This window comes from Caretta caretta, chromosome 2, assembly GCF_965140235.1.
Source record: "Caretta caretta isolate rCarCar2 chromosome 2, rCarCar1.hap1, whole genome shotgun sequence".
Classification (NCBI taxonomy): Eukaryota; Metazoa; Chordata; order Testudines; family Cheloniidae; genus Caretta; species Caretta caretta.
Genome location: NC_134207.1, coordinates 26,193,533 through 26,208,294, shown reverse-complemented (window position 1 = coordinate 26,208,294; position 14,762 = coordinate 26,193,533). Strand labels below are relative to the sequence as shown.

General features: G+C 42.3%; 1 protein-coding gene across 1 annotated transcript in view; it reads right to left on the bottom strand.

Moving 5' to 3' along the window:
- The window catches only part of EXT1 (exostosin glycosyltransferase 1), a 272,278-nt gene extending 257,824 nt beyond the window's left edge, over positions 1-14,454 (bottom strand). The window contains exon 1 of the mRNA XM_048841534.2: positions 12,561-14,454. Coding sequence (XP_048697491.2) covers positions 12,561-13,522 — 962 coding nt within the window. The 5' untranslated portion in view covers positions 13,523-14,454. The remainder of the gene's footprint in view (positions 1-12,560) is intronic.
- Between the last annotated feature and the right edge of the window lie 308 nt (positions 14,455-14,762).

Below are 14,762 nucleotides of genomic sequence, written 5' to 3'. Positions count from 1 at the left end.
TGTTTATCTTCCGGAAATAGCTCATCGAGTGTATGTGCAGAGAAACCCAAACCAAGCCTTTCGAAATATAAACCCAGACACTATAAACCAAGAATTGTCCTTCCCTTCATCTCCAGATAACAGGCTTGATTTCCAGAAGCAGCCTCTGATTCCGCACCTGCAGACAATAGTGGATGCAATCTTGATAGCACACTTCAGAGCAGTTCAACATTAAACTACCCAATTGCACCTGTAAATCAGGTACTGGTACAAAATGTGCCTGCAATTATTTGCAGGTGCAAAGATCAGAAGAGTTGAAGCTCCTCTGAAAAGAATCAATGCCTCCAACCAAACGGGTTACGTAGCTACATGAATGCGAGAAAGAGACACAAACTGATACCCCAAGGACTCAAAATGGGCCAAGCAAACTAAATTACAGAGTACTGCTACCAGTACTTGCTCCCGTATGAAGCCCGTACGCAATGGTGGCAGTATGTTCTGTGCTCGTTTGTGCTCTGCTCACTCAGCTGGACCAAAGGCAGGTCTACCTGCCACCTGTTCACTCCAGTGCCATGGGGGAATGTAGCAAGTTAATCTGGTGGCCAGAGCAGATGAAGACACCCATTCAGACCCACTTCCATCTGCTGCAAAAGGGGTGGAGGTGTTTATGGAGGAGCTGCATAGGAAGACAAAGCATCACGGGTAACCCTTCCTTTGAAGGGCTGAGAAAAGGGAGCTGCTATCCCAAATGGGTAGGAGGGTAGGAGCACAAGCACTTGCCCCACCCAGGAGCTAAGACATAAAATGAAGAGCACTCCAGGAGTGAGAACCCCCTGCCTCCCAGCAGTGGAGAGGAGAGTGGGCATGGCACTGCGGAGGGAGGACAGATTGCTGAGACCCTAACACCACTTCCACCCTTGCAATCTGCACCACACACTGCAAGATAGCCACTAAACAAGGCCTGAGCTACACCGACAGATAACCGAGTCTGTTCACACACAGTCGACCCCCTTTTTCATTTACAGAGAACATGAGCTGTATCCTGCAGGAGGTGCAGCTCAAACACCTACACACACAAATCTGTAGGGGAGAGGGTTGTTCCACCGGTGCATGCGACTCCCATTAACAAGGGAGCATCCAAACTTATCGAGGAAAGCAACAACACCTCCCCTTCAAATTCCTCCACGTGTTTCCCAGCCAGGCCACAACAAATCTAAGATCCTGCAAGTTTCAGAGTAGCAGCCGTGTTAGTCTGTATTCGCAAAAAGAAAAGGAGGACTTGTGGCACCTTAGAGACTAACCAATTTATTTGAGCATGAGCTTTCGTGAGCTACACTCTGATGAAGTGAGCTGTAGCTCGCGAAAGCTTATGCTTCAATAAATTGGTTAGTCTCTAAGGTGCCATAAGATCCTGCAAGGATCCTTCAAGGCTCAACACAATCTCAGCCTAACCCGCGGCTCATTTCTGCTCTCCCGAGCTCTGCTCACTCCCTAATTTCCTCCCGGTCCTCCTTTCACCAACCCCTCCCAGCCTCACACTTTCACTCAAGCTTTCCTCCTCCTTTCTCCTATTAACACAAGACATTCCATCTTCTCCCTCCTTCCGGGAACCTTTCCCACTTTGTTCTCTCTAACACGCCCTCCTTTCCCTGAACTGCTATCTAAGATTGTAAGCTTTGGGTGGCATCTTATTCTACATCTGTAGAGTATCATGTACCTTTTTTACAGCCCCAAATAACTGATTAATAACAAACCGGGACCCCCCAAAGGAAGTGAAGATTCAGTTTAATGTAACATGTCCTGCTGTGGGAGAAGGAAACATTATTATAATAAATGGTATCATAGGTGCTGAGGCACACATCCCCAGAACTAAGATTGGGCTTAAATTGGTGAAAGTGAACAATAACACATATCATGTGACTATGTTTACAGCAAATCCAATGTTTTCAAAAAACCTCAAGTATATAATTACAGTCTATTACAATTATGCAAAGAAATAACATTACAAAGAGGCCTTCTCATTTCCCATTCTTAGCACTGAATACTTTTGTTTTTGAGCCAATCAACTAAATTAGCCCTAATTCTGTTTCATTCAGACACACAAAGAGTATATTAGAGAAAAAAGTGAACAAACAGGAAATTCACTTAGGAACCGGCTTTTAGCTTTCATGTGTTTCTGGACTAGAAATTGTCATGGGGAAAAAAAGTTAACTTAAATAAGAACAGCTTTACTGAATTTATTAATGGCATTGCAAGGTCACATGGAACATTTACCAGTTATGGAGATGCCGATAGCAGCTGCAAATGTGACAATGATTTAGTTGGGGATTGGTCCTGCTTTGAGCAGCGGGTTGGATTAGATGACCTCCTGAGGTCCCTTCCAACCCTGATATTCTATGATTCTATGAACATCTGGTACAGTTTGAGTTATGTGGGGTGAATTAAAAATTGTATATACTTAAAGGCAACAAAGTCATCCCTTCCAACACCGTGACCCAAGACAACTCTGTCACAGATGAAGCAAGCAAGGGAATCTAAGTTTGGAGAACATCAGTTACTAGAAGCTGAATAAAACATCAATTATCTATCCTTGCTTCATTAAATATTCGTTGACACAGTTGATGCAATAATTAAGACTTGATCCTGAGGTAGCACTTTACAGATCTCAAAGTGTTTTAAAAAGGAACGCAAGTGGCATTCTCCACTATTTTGAAGACTTGCAAACTAAGCCACAGTGTGGCGAAGCAACTCATTCAAGGTCACGCAGCAGGTGAATGACAAAGCTGGGAACAGAATCCCAAATCAGGTCTGCTGACTCTTATCCTTTGGACCACAGTGATATGGAAGGAATAAGTTGGAAACTCATGACATACCATGTGACAGCATTACCAATGCAGTGCAGTATGGAGGGAAGCTGGAAAAAATCTAATGTACTTTAATATGAAAAGGGAGCATGATGAATCCAACATTAAAGCCTCCACTGTACAAGTTAACACAGCTCAAAAAGCCACACTAGATCCGTCCCATGACTCTTTGGAAAGGACATGATTAGGGAGTTAAACAAAGAGGTATCTCATTACAACACCAGAGCAAAAGAAACTTTGATCGAAACCTGACAGCCAATGTTAATATTTAAAAGTATCCAAACAAGATACATTGGGAGAGATAAGTGGCAAATACACTACATTTAAAATGGACAAAGAAGAAAGACGTGCCACCTTCCTTCTGTTATTGTACCATCCTAGGCTTCTTTGGCTGCTTTTAATAATATGTTTTGTTGTTCAGCAAAACCACACTAACCAAAATTCAGATCTCAATCAAAAAAAGTCTGCTTACTGAGAACACACATATAGGCTCCTGTCGAGAAAAGCAGTGAGACACGTACTTTCCTGAATCAGGGCCATACACATTCAAATATTGCTCCCTTTTTCGCTATGTCCTTCAAACCCTTCCTTAAAGCCAGTTTCTTTCATGACTTTTCAATATATGGATCTCCTCTTCTCGGATATTGACACCTAAATTATTGCCCATATAATATGGCATCTAAGTTAGATTATAAGGCTTTCAGGGAAGAGACTGTTACCATAAGTGCTTTATAAGTTTTGTATAAATCTACAGCCCCACATTAAAATAAAATGAATACTGAAGTTTTTAAAAACCCATTAGACAACAATAAAAAACAAAGACAAATATTAAATAAGTGTTTTCATCCCAGCCAGCAAGATGAAGGGGTGAGGAGAAAGACAGACTTCAGAATACAGTGTGAACTATACCAGGGTTTTGTTTTAAAATGAAAATATCCTAAAGTATTTGCTAATGTGGAAAGCTGTGGAACCTTAAATATAACCTAAAGTTATACTCATGCATTCTTCAGTGCTAATGTAATCTGCATAGGATATGCAACAGACACACACATATTGCATCATCACATTTAAATATAGCCAAGTCCTGTGGAAGAGAAATCAGTCATCTTAATGGTACAGAGCATGCTATTTAACTTATTTTTTAAAGTCTCTAAATACTTGCTTGGGTGCCTATTGATTAATTTCTCTGGTTAACAGAATGGTTTGTTTATCAATGACCACAAAACTCCTTGGATATTCAGAGAGAAACTTTGTAGACAGAAAGAAGAGGCGACAGTGAATACAGTTAATGCTCCAGAAATCATCATATTAACAGCCAGTCCTCTCCACACCCAGCCTTTGAGTAAATAAGTCTTTCATTCTCTTGCTATGCAAAGTATTTTCCTTTAAAACAAAATGAATGGTGAGGGGAGGGGGTTGGAGAGTGGGTGGTGTTTTTAAAACATTAACTACAAATATCTGACACAGATGCTTAATTATCCTAAGCATGGAATGTAGGAGTAACCTCACACTGGGGTTCAGAATGATTTACTTACACAGGAGCAGCCATACTTAATCAGACTGATGGTCCCCCTTCCAGTTAACTACCTTGTGACAACCAGTGGTTGCTACTAGATACTTTGGAGGAAGGGGCAAGAAACCTTCCAGCAGATGACTAGGGGATAACCCTCACACAGGGAAAGTTTCCTCCTAACCCAGGTAGTTAAGAGTTTGGTTTCAGCATGATGGTAATATGTATGTATACGCCCATTCACACATGGAATCTTTTTCAGAAAAGGCCTCCCATGTCTGTTAATGGCTACAAATGGAATGCATGTATACAATCTCCCCTCCCTAGGAAGAAATAATCAGAGAATACAGCGCCTTCCATAATGACAGGTTTCAGAGTAGCAGCCGTGTTCGTCTGTATCCGCAAAAAGAAAAGGAGTACTTGTGGCACCTTAGAGACTAAACAATTTATTTGAGCATAAGCTTTTGTGAGCTACAGCTCACTTCATCGGATGCATGTAGTGAAAAATACAGTGGGGAGATTTTATATACACAGAGTACACGAAACAATGGGTGTTACCATACAGACTGTAACAAGAGTGATCAGGTAAGGTGAGCTATTACCAGCAGGAGAGCAGAGGGGTGGGGGGAAGAAAGGGGAGAGAGACACTTTTTGTAGTGGTAAGCAAGGTGGGCCATTTCCAGCAGATGACAAGAATGTCTGAGGAACGGGGCAGGGGGAATAGTTTTACTTTGTGTAAATGACACATCCACTCCCAGTCTCTATTCAAGCCTAAGTTAATTGTATCCAGTTTGCAAATTAATTCCAATTCAGCAGTCTCTCGCTGGAGTCTGGATTTGAAGTTTTTCTGTTGAAGAATTGCCACTTTTAGGTCTGTAATCAAGTCACCAAAGAGATTGAAGTGTTCTCTGACTGGTTTTGGAATGTTCTAATTCTTGACATCTGATTTGTGTCCATTTATTCTTTTATGTAGACTGTCCGGTTTGGCCAATGTACATGGCAGAGGGGCATTGCTGGCACATGATGGCATATATCACATTGGTAGATATGCAGGTGAATGAGCCTCTGATAGTGTGGCTGATGTGATTAGGCCCTATGATGGTATCCCCGGATAGATATGTGGACACAGTTGGCAATGGGCTTTGTTGCAAGGATAGGTTCCTGGGTTAGTGTTTTTGTTGTGTGATGCGTGGTTGCTTGTGAGTATTTGCTTCAGGTTGGGGGGCTGTCTGTAGACAAGGACTGGCCTGTCTCCCAAGATCTGTGAGAGTGATGGGTCGTCCTTCAAGATAGGTTGTAGATCCTTGATGATGCGTTGGAGAGGTTTTAGTTGGGGGCTGAAGGTGATGGCTAGTGGCGTTCTGTTATTTTCTTTGTTGGGCGTGTCCTGTAGTAGGTAACTTCTGGGAACTCTTCTGGCTCTGTCTATCTTTTTCTTCACTTCAACAGGTGGGTATTGTAGTTGTAAGAACGCTTGATAGAGTTCTTGTAGGTGTTTGTCTCTGTCTGAGGGGTTGGAGCAAATGCGGTTGTACCGTAGAGATTGGCTGTAGACAATGGATCATGTGGTGTGGTCTGGATGAAAATTGGAGGCATGTGCTATGCTTACCTACATGCCTCCAGCTTTCATCCAGACCACACCGCCCCCTACTGTTCCTCACAAGTTCTTGTCAACTGCTGGAGATGGCCCACCTTGATTACCACTACAAAAGGTACCCCCTCCCCACCCTGCTGGTAATAGCTCACCTTACCTGATCTCTCTTGTTACAGTCTGTATGGTAACACCCATTGTTTCATGTTCTGTGTATATAAAATCTCCCACTGTATTTTCCACTACATGCATCCGATGAAGTGAGCTGTAGTTCACGAAAGCTTATGCTCAAATAAATTTGTTAGTCTCTAAGGTGCCACAAGTCCTCCTTTTCTTTTTTCAGAGAATCCAGAGATTTCCTGTCTCCTAACACAAGATTAAACTGTGAATGCTTATTAGTAGTAGTAGTATGCCAGGACCAGTCAGGATCAGTAGCCTGCCCCAAGGAGCTCACTATATACATAAATGAGACCTCTAAAGTATGGGCAGGGGAGAAGGAAGAACAATACAAGCCGAGCAATCAAGGTGAAGAGCATTAATTTTATGTTTTTCTTGTTTTCCTTGTTCTTAAAAAAATAGCTATAGTAAGGGATGGGCTGGGTGTGTATAAGGGGGAATGGTTAATAGGAACAAGAAAGGGAGAGGCAATATTGAGAGCCGCATGAAGGAAAGGACAGAAGGGATGGGGAGGTGGACTGTGAAGCAGGTGTAGAGGCAAACAACCGAACAGCCGTGAGAAATAAGCATCCAGAACCAAAATATAAGGACAGGTTTCAGAGGAACAGCCGTGTTAGTCTGTATTCGCAAAAAGAAAAGGAGTACTTGTGGCACCTTAGAGACTAACCAATTTATTTGAGCATGAGCTTTATATATAAGGAAAGAGTTTCACGGCATCACCATTGTCTGAAAGTTCAGAAGGTGCCATTGCTGCAACTGTCACCTCAGCTCCCAGCGCCTACCTGTGATCCCAGGGACTGACTCCAGCTGGAAGTTTCGTTTTCCCACCTGGCAGAAGAGGCCCTGGTGTCCTGGGAGGAGGCCTCAGAGGGAGACAGTCTGGCCCCAATTCTACATGTACATTTCTACATGCACCATTTTCAGCACAAACATAACACAGAAGAAAGAGTGTATTAAAACAACATCTTCAAATGTCTCCGTTTTGTGGGAAACCTGGTAAATGCCAACGCCCACCTACATGCTGCATTTTAAAGAAAAGCATTTTCAATCAGCAGTATGAAGATCAGGTAACTGGAAGTTGATAGGACAGCAGTTTGATGGGGATAGCAGCTGAGCAGCTGTGATGCTCCGAGAAAATGCCCAGGATCCTTCAGTGGCTCTTGAACTTCTCCAAATCCACAGTTTGGAGAAGCAGCCTACTGGTTATATCAAATCTATAGGCCAACTCTGGTCCTATTGAGGTCAGTGGCTTCAAACAGGAACAGAATTTGGCCCCACATGACCACTCAGCCTTTCATAAGTATCTACACTGAACTAGAGGATTTCTTACTCATTCCTAAATAGCAGCTTAAAGGGTGAACTGAAAAAACTTTTAAAAACAAATCTTATTTACAAGATGCCAAATCAGTAACAGAATTTATGCAGAGACTTAAAGGGGACAGATATGTTGACAATTTAATACAACATATTTGAAGCTCAGCTCCTCTATTTGCCTGCCAAGATCCAACTTTACAGTTTTGTGTCTCCCTTGTGAGAGATAAAGATATCGCAATTGCGTAACAAGACAGGAGTTCAGAAAAGGACTTAGGGGTTTGTACTGCTAATTCTAACAGAGGACACACAGAACCCCAGACTCCATTCTTGGCAGGTAAGAAAAGATGGTAATGAGTTAAACATTTCATTTTTTCCCATTTTGTTCTTTATTATGCTTCATTATAACCTTCACGTACATAACCATAAAAATGTTTAGGAGTTCCAGCAGGGATTTGACAATGGTTCTTTCAGCATAATATACATCTATCTGTAAATTACATATTGTATACTAAAAATGAATGGAAATTTGTATAGATACATTCAGCTATCCTAAGCATGCAGTAGGTTGGTGCGCTCTAGAGAGATGCCACATATTTATAGGTGCATATACAGAAATCTAGTTAGATTTTAGCTATCTAGTCTGTTGAGCCTATATCCCATGTATTGATAAGGAGAGTGCTCGGCTGAGTGTTTACAGGCCTCTAAAACGTCCCTCATTTCAGGCTCAAAGTAGTCTATATTCCACACCAATTTGGTGGAACTGATCCCACATCACTTTCTGTTCCCTGCATGAAACATTTCTCTGTGTCCCTTATTTTGGGTTTTGGCCACACAATATAGCCTGTATTTGGGTGTTGGCCGATTGACAGGTATAGCAGGCGAAGGTTTGAATAATGTCTCCCTTTGCTTATGATCTGATCAGTTCATAGAGGCTACAAGATCCAAAATCGCTCTACATGTATTCTGTCTCATAGCTAATCTATGGATTTTTCCACTGTTGAAGTTTCCATCACTGATTCCACATAGGAGGATCTAATCCTTTTTACCATTGGTGGAAGATGAAGGGCCTGATCCAAAGTCCAATGAAGTCAGTGAAAAGCCTTCTATTGACTTCAGTCACCTTTGGATCAGGTGCTAAACATGAGACTCCCATCACGTCACTTTCTCCATTTTCTGAAAGATGTTAGGTCAGGGCTATCTAGAGTCAAAAAGGCATAGATAGGTTGGGTTACATACATTGCTATCTTCCACCTTAGAAAGATTTCAGTTTCTGGAAAATGTCTTGAAAGCTTCTGGCTACATGAGGACAGACATATAGCTTACATTTGTATCCTCTGTTACCTTTCTGACCACATCAATGGTAATCTGTAATATTACCTTCCAAAAAGTAACTTGACATTAATTAAACCTACCCATGAATTTTGCTTTTGTTAAAAGATAGTGTTTAGTCCACCTTTAAATGGCCTCTCTTTAACCTTCAATAAACATGGCACCTGTTTCCTTCAATGTATGCACCTAACCATTTCCAAAAGTGGAAATTATCAAGCTAAAATTAAAAAACAAATCATATTGAAAAGGAATTTAAAAAAAAAAAAAAGAATGGTTCTAATGATAGGCTATAGAAGTCAACCCTAATGAAGAGATTCAGGGGAAGAATACCGGAAGTATTTTTAAAAACCCTGTTTGCAATAGTCTAATCACGATAATGCAATTCATTTAAGTCTGCATCAGCTTTATCTGCCGAGATGCACAACTTTGATGAAAATTAATTAGCTCTCACATACAGATGGCTCTCTTAATAGAATTTATGAAGACTGAGCCAAATATGTCCCCCTTCTCAATGGAATAAGGTGCACTTTCCACTTTACATAAACAGAGAAATCATCAGTTGATTTTTCTCATTTCTTGGAGGAAAGGGTAGGGGGAGAAAAGAGAGAAGCTCTATTCTGTAGAGATGTAGATCTTACTTTTACCGGGCACTAAACATTTTGCTCCAGGAATAATTTCATTGCAAGTAATATCAATATTACCTTTTCTACAAAGTGACATTTTACACTGGAAATAAATGTAAATCATAACCTTACTCTGTTGATATGACATCATCGAGATTTTAAGTCCAATCATCTAGTTTAGCTGGCTTGACAAAGATTCTCCTTACAAAGATTACAGCCAAGCTCAAATCATTCATGATGCACCTTGCATGGATCAATACTTCTGGGCAGTGCACTATATGATGGGGATCATGTGATAAATATGAGCACAGAAACAAGACAGTATAAATGCCACAGCAAATTTAAAAAAGAGTGGCACAGAAGCTGACACAGAGAGTGAAATATTTGACTTGGCCAACTCCTCACGGACAAGCTAATCCGTTTCTAATACACAATTCTTGGAGAATGCACATCATTTTAAAACCATGAGGACATGTTACTTAATCCAATCCAAAAATTGCAGAACAAAAGCAGCTCAGTCTGACCTGCGAGTCATGTGAATATGAATTTAGATCTAGCGTAGGCCTAGTTTTAAAATCATTATAACAAATTCTTCTTTAACTGGTATAGCCTTGTGCAATGTTATCTTTCTCAGGTGCAGTTTCAGTTACAGCTAATAGAGGACTACCTGTTACAACATTTACATATACATATGTTATATATTCACATGTAAGAAATACTACTGACTGCCTGTACTCATAATTGCTTAAGGATGTGACCTTGTCAGATTTCATACACTGAACAGAGTCAGCTATGATCAGTATTTGAATGGGAGAAAAGCAAAACTCAGGATGCTACAGGAAGTGGTATTCAGTAGGTGGCACACTTTGCCATAAATCAGTACTGAATCAATGCTTCAGCATTGTACTAAGGGACAGCAATATGCTCTTGCAGGTCTTTCAGATAAGATATAAAGTTAAAAGGCCTTAACCATTTATGGTAATTCACTGGGGTATTAGCCCCAGTATCCTGACCACAGTTCCAATTCAACAACTAAATTCAGCCGACCTAAATTTCCTCTGAATGCATCCGATGAAGTGAGCTGTAGCTCACGAAAGCTTATGCTCAAATAAATTTGTTAGTCTCTAAGGTGCCACAAGTACTCCTTTTCTTTTTGTAAATTTCCTCCTGCAATCTTAAATAACTATGATTATCTCCACATCTTGTCTTAAATTATTGCGTAGCATTTCTGTGCAATGTTAAACAGTTACTGCACACGACCCCAGACAGAGTTGCACTTTCCACTGAAGTGGACTAGCAGGGATCCCTATACTTCTTAGATATGAAAGACTACACATCAGGTGTAGTTTTTATTAATGTTAATGTGTACTATAAGGTGTGTGTTGTACACTCCTTAATGAAATTGACCTGCATAGACACTGTAAATAATACAAACTCAGGTTCCCACGTAATTCAAGTTCCCAATAGTCAAACCTTTGACTGGTATTTTTTTGTGTTTAAAGAATCTAATAAAACTTGAAACCATAGTGAATTCTGCAGAATTCAGCAAGGTGGCTAAAAGACATGAAAAGTGTAGACTCTCTCAGATTAAACAAGCATATGCCAGAAATCTCTGAAGGCTATAGGCATTTACTCTCTCTCTCTCTCTCTCATTCAATGTCTTATGAACAAGACATCAGTTACTATCCACAATTTAAAGGAAATCCCAGTTCATGAGTCAAATGTGTAAACACTTTGATTTGAGCTACACAATCTGGATTTACACCAGTAAGTTATTCATACTAAAAATGTATCAATTTTCTATGCTCAGAAAGTGAACAAAATAAAAAGCCAATAAGTATTTGTGAAGCTTCAGGTGGCTCTAAAATAAGCAGTAAGTGGATGACATTCATATCAAAGAAAGCACAGAGCTTTCCTGGGTTTCAGCATTAGCTAATTAATTTATTTCAAACTTTGTGACTAATGGCTGCAAGAGAAATTGGCAGCCAGTTGGAAATTTTGGTCAGCATTAACATCATTGTAACTTCCTCATTACCTTCTTCCAGGATTATTTTTCTTCTACACAATATTTCACAATCCATTGCAAACTCTTCCAGCCTTTAGCAGTTCCTGATGCAGCTCTAGATTGTACTAACTCAGCAATATAAAGCTGCTCTGTTTTTTAAAAACTTTTGTTACATGGAAACAGACTATGCAGTTTTTGCATGGGAATATTTGCTCTGGAGCACACACAGCAGTGATCAGCATTTAAATTAACAGTTTCAAATTGACTAGTTAGTATTGCCATTCTACAGAGGTCATTCCTGTACAGTGATTTTTCACCAGCTACATATACAAGTTACATAATTGCAAGGGATATTTGGGGAGAACAGTAACACAGTACCCACCTAAACCACCTGCTTAAACTTGCCCAGAGCAGCAGTATGCAAAGCACCAAAAGAAGAAAAGTAATCAAGGTGTTACACAGAGTATACAGAAAATGTTCCTAACCACTAGAAAGAGTTATCAAGATGGGAAAAAATACCAAGGGACTTTAGAATCAATGGGGTTTTCCTCCTTTACCCATTTGTAGCTGTCTGATGCAAGAGAAATAAGATTGTGAGCTACCTTACTACACCCCCCTCCACAGATCACAGACTCAGTCCTGTCATTGGACTTGAGAAAGACAAGACTGGGTGCACACACACACACACACACACACACTCTCCACAAGTCATCAGCTCTCTTCGAGCTTTGTCCTAGGTGGTTAACTTCAGGGCTGGGAAGGAAGAGGACGTTTGCCCTGAAGAGACAAAATGATGAATGAATGGTGGAGCCAGATACCAAAGTAGCCTCGAGAAGCATTTCTGTTGCAAAGCCAATGAGCGAGCATACAGGTCATCAGCTCCTGGTCTAGCTAAACCCAGGAGAACCTATAGGACTTTGCATTCCATTGTAAATATTTTCCACAATGGGGTGCTTCCACCCCTCTACTGCCCCTATATCGAAGTAACTTACTAACAGCTGGAAAGAATTTCAGGGCAGGAAAAGAAAAATCATGGCTTTCCTGTGGCCTGAAAGTATGTAGCACATTTAAAAATGCATATAGCTGACAGCTGCCTGGAACACGAGAGGCCAGAAAAAGCTGGCCTAACCTTAGACACGCAAACACAAAAGGGTAACTGGTCACTTACTTTTCATATTCGGTGTTGTCTCTATCGCAACGCGAATCCTTGTGCTTTTGCCAGTCTTTGCCATGCTTGCAGGTGGTCAAGAGGACAACATCCTCCCCGTTATGGACGTGATATAAGGCATTCCTGGTGTCTGACCCTATCCCTGTCAGGTACCTTTTCCCCTTGAATACCAACATGTACTTCCTGAGAGGAGGGATGGTGTTAAACCTTAGAAATCCCTTCTCCCCTCCTGTCCTAGGATGATCCTTAGAAAAGAGCGGAATAGAAACATCGAAATTCGGTCTGAAGTTTTCAGTACTGATGCTAGCTTTAGCCAGCATCGCCTGGCCAATATCAAACCCGACGTCTTCAGTGTAATCGGGCCAGGTGCCGGAATATAAATTAAAAATTAAATGATTTCTACCATTGTTCCACAAGTGGAGGCTTTGCACTTTCGATCGCAGGTTGTGCACGTACTGGGGTGACAACTGGTCTCTGTCTAAGGTATCCAAGCTCAGGACAAACAGGCAAGCTTGGCTCGGATCGGAAGTGTAAAACCTGGATCCCTCGATGGCTGCTAGAATGTTTTGGTAACTTTCGGCGATTTTCTCCCCTTTCTGCTGCGGGTACACGTAGACTTTGAAGCCGTTTTTCTTGCAAAGGGTGAAATCGAAGCAGGACTCCATGCGGCACTTCTTGCCTTTGTAGACGCTGGAGTTGGCGTCTCTCTTCTGCCTAGGGGAAATGTGCACATTGTAATCCTCGTTTTCCAACTGATCCCAAGGAATGAAGGGGCGCAAAGCGTCCGGGAATCGGGGCCAATAATGATCCGGGCTGGTGTGGTGCAAGCCATTCCTGCTACTGTGCTCCTCTCTCCTGCTTTGGTTTCTCGCTGCCCTGAACTGCAAGCCTCCGAAGTAAAACAAAAGGACGAGACAAGTGCCAGCTGAGAGCAGGATGAAATAGCGTTTTTTGGCCTGCATGTGTCCTATCTGGGTCAAGATGATTGTAAATAAACACAAGGATCACCCAAGTTTGCCAATCAACACTTTCAGCTCCAGTCCGCCATCTTCCCGCCTGCAAAGACTTCAAACTCTCTTCTACCACCTTCTCTTTATTCCTTTCCCAAAGCCTTGGACTGATGCAGCGCATGTGGGCGATTTCTTTAACTTTCTCCCCTTCTGTCTTTCATCTTTGGGTCGCACAATAGAGAGAGAGAGAGAGAGAAACAGCGAAGGCGAATAATTCACGCCCAGCACGAGTTTGCAGGGCAAAGGGCTGGGAATTCTCTTGCATGCACACACATACAAACACAAATGAACTAAGCACCAAACCCAGTTCCCTTCACCTCTCAATCAGTTGCAAGACTGAGTGTTTCCCCTCCCCCACTCTCTCTCTCTCTCTCTCTCTCTCTCTCTCTAAGCGTTGCAAACGATCAAGGTACAGCAGCAACTTCAACTCATCCAAAACACTCCCGCAATAACCAAGCCCCCCGGTTCCAGAGCAAGTCAGCAGCAGCAGCTCACAGCCAGCGCCGGTTCACACAGCTATCATGATCACATCTTCCAGCTTGAGCGCCGTAACCTTACAAATCCCTGCATTTCTCTTTATTCTTTTCTGCAGAGGAGCTCCTAGACTCGGGTGCTGTTTACCCCTCTCTCCGCGATCTCTGTGAATGGCCCCCGGGATGGAACCAGCCGAAGCAGCGAAGATCCTCCTCCTTCTTCCTCCTCCTCTTTGCCCCCGCCCCCCAGTCAGTCAATGAGGTGCGAGCTGCCGAAGCACAGAGGAGGCTGCCTGCCCCTGTTCGAACGTCGCCGATCGCAGAGTTCGATCTCCGAACGTTACCCGGTTCTGAATGTTACACTTACACATTCCATTCCCCGACACCACAGCGCTGACCTCATCCATCCACGCAGCCCGCTCCCCCATTGGCTGAGCGTCACGTCCGGGGTGGGCGGTGCTTCCGCTGCACCCATTCATAACCCCCCAGCCGGAGGGTACAGTGTTGCAGTAGTATGTTAAATGGAAACGCTTCAGGCACGGGGTTTGTGAGAGCGTTGCTGGGGTGCCCCTCAGGAAGATGCCTATTTAAGAGATCGCCCACAAACTAGGGCAGCTTGCAGGCATCTTTGGGGCACAGTCACCCCTCCTGCCCTTTCCCTGGCACAGCACTGATGAGCGATCGTCTAGGGGGGACTCTCTAGGCTTATGTTAAGCAGC